The following is a 7,802-nucleotide window of genomic DNA, read 5'->3' on the forward strand; positions in this document are numbered from 1 at the left end:
TACAATATTATAAACAATATAGGTAAATAGAAGTAAAATATCCCTAAAAAAATACACTATCCAAAATTTAGTGTTGTGGATAATAGACAGTGTAATCCTTCTAATATTTTCTTATGTTCATAGGTAGTTAAAGATAATCTCTAGTCATCTTGTGGGAGGTTGTTTGTGGTGTTTAGCCACCTTTGCTAGCTTTGTCCTCTGCTCAGATCAGTCTTAGAGTTGGTGTCCCCTTACACCTTTTTATCATGAGGCACATGGAGAGCTGTACCCAGGCCACACCCTGTGTTGGCAGCAGAGTAAAGCAATGCATTGTTAGGCGTCATCCAAGCACTCGGGCTGTTGGAGCATGCAAAAAGCGAATCCCTGAGAGAGAGGAAAAAGCAGCAAAACCAAAGGTGGCAAGCCCAGCACATCTCGACCTATTGCCAAATAAAAGCATGGTATATTTTCATCTCTTAGAAACTGAAGTGATTCAGGATTTCCTTTCAAAAGATGTCTGCTTAAGGATTTCAGATAAGTATCTTTTAGTCATGGGTCTAGCCTATTTTAAGAGGGCAGGATTGGACATAAGTGAATATACAACTACAAACTTCTTCCTTAGTTTATATCTGGCAAATAACGTGGAAGAAGAGAGTGATCATAAATTTGAGATCTTCCCCTGGGCCCTAGGAAAATTTTGCTGTGAACTTTATCACCATTTTTTAAGAGTTCATTTTAACTTTTGGGCCTGCATGAATTACAGATCTTTTGTAACACGGAGGTGCTGTGATGAGATCATGTCCAGAGACCCTTTGCATTGGGCCTGGAGCAGAGATTGAGCAGCCCACCATGGTGATACCCTACAGAGATACTTCGAGTATGATTTGTTCCCTCAAGGACCTGATTTCTCTCCAGTTAGCTGTGAGCTGTGCCAGAGATGTAGCACTTCAGAAGACAACAGATCATTCTATAGCGATTCACCAGAGCTCTCACATCTTTGTTATGACAATGAGGATTTGACTCATGAACTCTACAATTTGCCTCCTGGGCTTACTTTAGGTCCAGAGCCCACTTACATTTACACATAAACAATAGTTGGGCTGGAACCTGGAGGGGAAGGCTTTCAATGGTTCAGCGGCACCTCTAGCATCTGTATTTGATTGGATGTCTTCTAAGCACTTTTTACAGTGCGGATCAGGTCCGACAGACCTCGCTGAATACGGAGAGCAATACACTCGCCATATTCAGCATTGCACCAGCAGCTCACAAGAGGTGGTGCAACGCCGCCCCCTGCAGACTCGCGGCCAATAGGCTGCCAGCAGGGGGGTGTCAATCAACCCGATCGTACTCGATCGGGTTGATTTCCGGCGATGTCTTTGTGACCGCTGCTTCATAACTGCTGTTTCTGGTGAGCCTGCAGGCTCACCAGAAACACGGGGCATCAAGCTCCATTCGGAGCTTGATACATATGCCCCCATGTGTATATATATTTATTTTCTTCTTTGTAACATAACTAAATCTATTTCAAATGTGGTTGGTTGTGTCAGTTACCTGTAAATATGATGTATGCTCTAAAATTGTCACTAATAAATCACAAGCTAAACTTTAAAAAAAAAAAAAAAAAAGATAATCTCTTTCTTGTGGTTTATTAAATTAAATTCGAACGGTATTACACCATAGTGGGATTCTGAAATTATAATAGTAAGAAAAAATAATAAGAAAAATAATAACAATTTTAAACATGAAACCCTATAGGAATTAAATCATGAATATGTGGGCTGTTATGTTCCCTGATAAAGATCGAGGGCCCATCTACAGTTAATACCTTTTGGTTCTTTAGTTCCCAACTTATAAATCCATAGGGCCTCCTTATCCAATAGCTTTCTAAACCTATCTCCTCCTCTGATATTTTGGGGGTACAAAATCAATGGCTTGAAACTTTAATAGTTTTTTGTTACTTATTCCACCATGTTAAAAGACATAAAGGTGAAGTAGATCCTACTCACGTGATGGTCAGCACAATTGTGCTACACAGGCAGGCCGGAACCAATAAGTCGTCCGGCAGACTCTAAGGCACATCTGGAACAGGGAATATCCTCGTACCACCAGAGGGAGTCCAGAGATAATCACTGGGAGCCGCAGTGAGAGCCAGACGAAGGTCAGAAGTGATGACCAGCACTCAAATGCTGGCAAATAGCAAGCAGTATGTTGATATCCAGGGTAAAGAAGATGCAGCAGCAAGATAACAAGTGGTTAAAAGTTTAATAAAAGGATACAGCAACGGGTTTCTCAGTGGCACAGCAATTTTTCCTCAGCCTATACAAACAATCTCAAAGCTGCTACACTTATACCTAAAGACATCCAATCAGCAATCAGAATGAATACACACCCACTAGATACAAAATATCATAATATAACAACACATATAACACATATAACTTTTATATAACATTATCACTGCTGACCAATCACAGACATGTTTATATTTATACAGATACAAAATCCTTTATCCAAACTCCCTGGGATGGAAAAGGTTTGGATTTGAGAATAGTTTGGCTTTTGGAATATTTGTATATTTCCATCTGTAAAATGAGTCATCAAGTGTAAACAACAACATCTTATGTCATTTAGGCAATATTTACATGTCATAATACAGCTTATACATACAACCTAAAGGTAGTTTTAGATAAGTTTTAATACTTTTGTAGACATAGTACCATCATAAAGATAATACAGTACTATAATCAGAAAGGTAAAATCATTTGCATTTTAGGGCACAAATAACTTTTGTGATTGTGATTTACTGGTAGGGGAAAATGATAATTTATAATATACTAGTCCTAAAGCCTGTGTACACGGGTCAATTTTTGCAGTACAGCGGTTCCACCCCTTGCTCTCTCTCTATACCCCCCTCTCCTGCTCTCTCTCTCCCCCCTCTCTTTTCCTCCCTCTTTTGCGCTCTCTATCTGCCTCTCTTTGCGCTCTCCCCTGTCTCTTTTGCTCTCTCTCCCCCTCTCTTTTGCTCTCTCTCTCCCTCTCTTTTGCTCTCTCTATCTCCCCTCTTTTGCTCTCTCTATCTCCCCTCTTTTGCTCTCTCTATCTCCCCTCTTTTGCTCTTTCTCCCTCTCTTTTGCTCTCTCTATCCCCCCTCTTTTGCTCTCTCTCTCCCCCCTCTTTTGGTCTCTCTCTCCCCCTTTCTTTTGCTCTCTCCCCCCTCTCTTTTGCTGTCTCTCCCCCTCTCTTTTGCTGTCTCCATTCCCCCTATTTTGCGCTCTCTCTCCCCCCCTCTTTTGCTCTCTCTCCTCTTTCTTTTGCTCTCTTTCCCTCCTCTCTTTTGCTGTCTCTCTCCCCTTTCTTTTGCTCTCTTTCCCCCTCTATTTTGCTCTCTCTCCCCCATCTATTTTGCTCTTTCTCTCCCCCCTCTCTTATGCTTTCTCTCTCCCCCTCTCTTTTGCTCTCTCTCTCCCCTCTCTTTTGCTCTCTCCCCCCCCTCTCTTTTGCTCTCTCTCTCTCTCTCTCTCTCTCTCTCTCTCTCTCTCTCTCTCTCTCTCTCTATCTCCCATCTTTTGATCTCTCTCTCCCTTTTCTTTTGCTCTCCCTCCCGCTCTCTTTTGCTGTCTCTCTCCCTCTCTTTTGCTCTCTCTATCTCTCCTCTTGATCTCCCTCTCCCCTTTCTTTTGCTCTCCCTCCCCCCTCTATTTTGATCTCTCTATCTCCCCTCTTTTGATCTCTCTCTCCCCTTTCTTTTGCTCTCCCTCCCCCTCTCTTTTGCTGTCTCTCTCCCTCTCTTTTGCTCTCTCTATCTCCCCTCTTTTGATCTCTCTCTCCCCTTTCTTTTGCTCTCTCCCCCTCTATTTTGCTGTCTCTCTCCCTCTCTTTTGCTGTCTCTCCCCCTCTCTTTTGCTCTCTTTATCTCTCCTCTTGATCTCTCTCTCCCCTTTCTTTTGCTCTCCCTGCCCCCTCTCATTTGCTGTCTCTCTCCCTCTCGTTTGCTCTCTCTATCCCCCCTCTTTTTAGCTCTCTGAATGGCCTCAAATGCCCCGCCCATGCCACACCCGGCCCACCTACGACCCACCCAACCCCTTCCAGCCACGCCCACGTCAAGCCCGGCGGCCCGTCACGCTATTCACTCTGAGGTCTGCAGTCTTGAAGGCCAGGTGTGTTTGTCCTCATGCTCAGTCTCTACTGCACATGACAGCTTCGGTCAAACACACTTGGCCTTTTAATATATAGGATTTTTTTAAAAAATATTCATAAAAAAGGATTTCAGAATAATTCCAAATTTGTACCTGTATATACAGTATATATATATATATATATATATATATATATATATATATATATATATATATATATATATATATATATATATATATATATATATATATAATAACAAAGATATAGTTCAAAAGGAAGATAGATAGCCTTACAGTAAACAGGGGCAGCTCGGTGTCTCTCCTGGAGCCAGTAAACTGCCTAGCAGATTGCTAGCAGTTAAAATGTATAAACTAGACAGAAATCCCCTTAGTTGCTTTACCAAAGGCAAGGTAAATATGCGAAATACAGGCACAGTACTACTAGGTTGATGAATGTTAAAACATACCTTTATTTGAAAAGTTTAAAACAGTCAAACAAGTCTAAGAAACAAGACAGTGACCTGGAGTGTAGGTACTAGCGGAGGGTGGCGTCATCTGACGCGTATCACGCCCTTCGGTCGCTTTGTCAAAGATAGGTGAGTGAGTGAGTGAGTTGTGCCTTCTTATACGTTGATACTACAAATTTGGGCACCTCCTCTACACCTTAAACATAGTTACAATGTTACAATTAAAAACACAAAGTCAGTCATATTGTATATAATTTAAGTAACTGATTGAAGTAACTTTACAAGAACGCTATGGGGTAACCTTTTTTGATAGCTTGCAAACTGTAATTTGAGCTTAAAATATATACGGTAAGTAGATAGTACTTGTTTTGTAAGATCGGATTGGCCATTTTAGTATTAAACACATCAGAAAAAAGGATCATAAACAGTTTTTCCTCATTTACCCACTTTCTGGTTGTTCAAGTATTAGATTTGAATAGAAACTGAATTGCTCAAATAAGGCTAGTCAAATTCCTAACCGTCTTGTTTTAAAAAAATAAAAGTCAGTACATAAGGCATTTATATTGAAAAACAAAGCGGACAGTGGTTTGGAAGGTTTGTTTAATGATTAGATGGGCAACCTATATTACAGCAATACCGTAATAGTTTGACATGCTGTATAAAAAGAGCCTTCCATTTTGTTACAATATTATAAACAATATAGGTAAATAGAAGTAAAATATCCCTAAAAAAATACACTATCCAAAATTTAGTGTTGTGGATAATAGACAGTGTAATCCTTCTAATATTTTCTTATGTTCATAGGTAGTTAAAGATAATCTCTAGTCATCTTGTGGGAGGTTGTTTGTGGTGTTTAGCCACCTTTGCTAGCTTTGTCCTCTGCTCAGATCAGTCTTAGAGTTGGTGTCCCCTTACACCTTTTTATCATGAGGCACATGGAGAGCTGTACCCAGGCCACACCCTGTGTTGGCAGCAGAGTAAAGCAATGCATTGTTAGGCGTCATCCAAGCACTCGGGCTGTTGGAGCATGCAAAAAGCGAATCCCTGAGAGAGAGGAAAAAGCAGCAAAACCAAAGGTGGCAAGCCCAGCACATCTCGACCTATTGCCAAATAAAAGCATGGTATATTTTCATCTCTTAGAAACTGAAGTGATTCAGGATTTCCTTTCAAAAGATGTCTGCTTAAGGATTTCAGATAAGTATCTTTTAGTCATGGGTCTAGCCTATTTTAAGAGGGCAGGATTGGACATAAGTGAATATACAACTACAAACTTCTTCCTTAGTTTATATCTGGCAAATAACGTGGAAGAAGAGAGTGATCATAAATTTGAGATCTTCCCCTGGGCCCTAGGAAAATTTTGCTGTGAACTTTATCACCATTTTTTAAGAGTTCATTTTAACTTTTGGGCCTGCATGAATTACAGATCTTTTGTAACACGGAGGTGCTGTGATGAGATCATGTCCAGAGACCCTTTGCATTGGGCCTGGAGCAGAGATTGAGCAGCCCACCATGGTGATACCCTACAGAGATACTTCGAGTATGATTTGTTCCCTCAAGGACCTGATTTCTCTCCAGTTAGCTGTGAGCTGTGCCAGAGATGTAGCACTTCAGAAGACAACAGATCATTCTATAGCGATTCACCAGAGCTCTCACATCTTTGTTATGACAATGAGGATTTGACTCATGAACTCTACAATTTGCCTCCTGGGCTTACTTTAGGTCCAGAGCCCACTTACATTTACACATAAACAATAGTTGGGCTGGAACCTGGAGGGGAAGGCTTTCAATGGTTCAGCGGCACCTCTAGCATCTGTATTTGATTGGATGTCTTCTAAGCACTTTTTACAGTGCGGATCAGGTCCGACAGACCTCGCTGAATACGGAGAGCAATACACTCGCCATATTCAGCATTGCACCAGCAGCTCACAAGAGGTGGTGCAACGCCGCCCCCTGCAGACTCGCGGCCAATAGGCTGCCAGCAGGGGGGTGTCAATCAACCCGATCGTACTCGATCGGGTTGATTTCCGGCGATGTCTTTGTGACCGCTGCTTCATAACTGCTGTTTCTGGTGAGCCTGCAGGCTCACCAGAAACACGGGGCATCAAGCTCCATTCGGAGCTTGATACATATGCCCCCATGTGTATATATATTTATTTTCTTCTTTGTAACATAACTAAATCTATTTCAAATGTGGTTGGTTGTGTCAGTTACCTGTAAATATGATGTATGCTCTAAAATTGTCACTAATAAATCACAAGCTAAACTTTAAAAAAAAAAAAAAAAAAGATAATCTCTTTCTTGTGGTTTATTAAATTAAATTCGAACGGTATTACACCATAGTGGGATTCTGAAATTATAATAGTAAGAAAAAATAATAAGAAAAATAATAACAATTTTAAACATGAAACCCTATAGGAATTAAATCATGAATATGTGGGCTGTTATGTTCCCTGATAAAGATCGAGGGCCCATCTACAGTTAATACCTTTTGGTTCTTTAGTTCCCAACTTATAAATCCATAGGGCCTCCTTATCCAATAGCTTTCTAAACCTATCTCCTCCTCTGATATTTTGGGGGTACAAAATCAATGGCTTGAAACTTTAATAGTTTTTTGTTACTTATTCCACCATGTTAAAAGACATAAAGGTGAAGTAGATCCTACTCACGTGATGGTCAGCACAATTGTGCTACACAGGCAGGCCGGAACCAATAAGTCGTCCGGCAGACTCTAAGGCACATCTGGAACAGGGAATATCCTCGTACCACCAGAGGGAGTCCAGAGATAATCACTGGGAGCCGCAGTGAGAGCCAGACGAAGGTCAGAAGTGATGACCAGCACTCAAATGCTGGCAAATAGCAAGCAGTATGTTGATATCCAGGGTAAAGAAGATGCAGCAGCAAGATAACAAGTGGTTAAAAGTTTAATAAAAGGATACAGCAACGGGTTTCTCAGTGGCACAGCAATTTTTCCTCAGCCTATACAAACAATCTCAAAGCTGCTACACTTATACCTAAAGACATCCAATCAGCAATCAGAATGAATACACACCCACTAGATACAAAATATCATAATATAACAACACATATAACTGAGTATTTTAAAGAGGAAAAATCCCAGCAGATTTAATATCCATAATCTCAGCGATAACAGAATAATATTCATAAAAGTAATAATGTGATATATAAAAAAACATCTGTAATACAACCGACAACGCTAATA

The 7,802-nt window shown here is 40.7% G+C and overlaps 2 protein-coding genes across 2 annotated transcripts; both read left to right on the forward strand.

Moving 5' to 3' along the window:
- Positions 1-200: 200 nt before the first annotated feature.
- LOC128659575 (speedy protein 1-A-like) lies at positions 201-818 on the forward strand. The gene has a single exon (XM_053713167.1). It carries the CDS (start codon positions 246-248, stop codon positions 816-818), a length of 573 nt encoding a protein of 190 aa, XP_053569142.1. The 5' UTR covers positions 201-245.
- Positions 819-5,463: 4,645 nt separating this feature from the next.
- LOC128659576 (speedy protein 1-A-like) lies at positions 5,464-6,081 on the forward strand. Its single transcript, XM_053713168.1, has one exon. It carries the CDS (start codon positions 5,509-5,511, stop codon positions 6,079-6,081), a length of 573 nt encoding a protein of 190 aa, XP_053569143.1. The 5' UTR covers positions 5,464-5,508.
- Positions 6,082-7,802: the final 1,721 nt, after the last annotated feature.

This window comes from Bombina bombina, chromosome 5 (genome assembly GCF_027579735.1).
Source record: "Bombina bombina isolate aBomBom1 chromosome 5, aBomBom1.pri, whole genome shotgun sequence".
Taxonomy (NCBI): domain Eukaryota; kingdom Metazoa; phylum Chordata; class Amphibia; order Anura; family Bombinatoridae; genus Bombina; species Bombina bombina.

Excerpts from the sequence above, each read along its gene's own strand:
- LOC128659575 (XM_053713167.1), top strand. The coding sequence starts at position 246 with ATGAGGCACATGGAGAGCTGTACCCAGGCCACACCCTGTGTTGGCAGC.
- LOC128659576 (XM_053713168.1), top strand. The coding sequence starts at position 5,509 with ATGAGGCACATGGAGAGCTGTACCCAGGCCACACCCTGTGTTGGCAGC.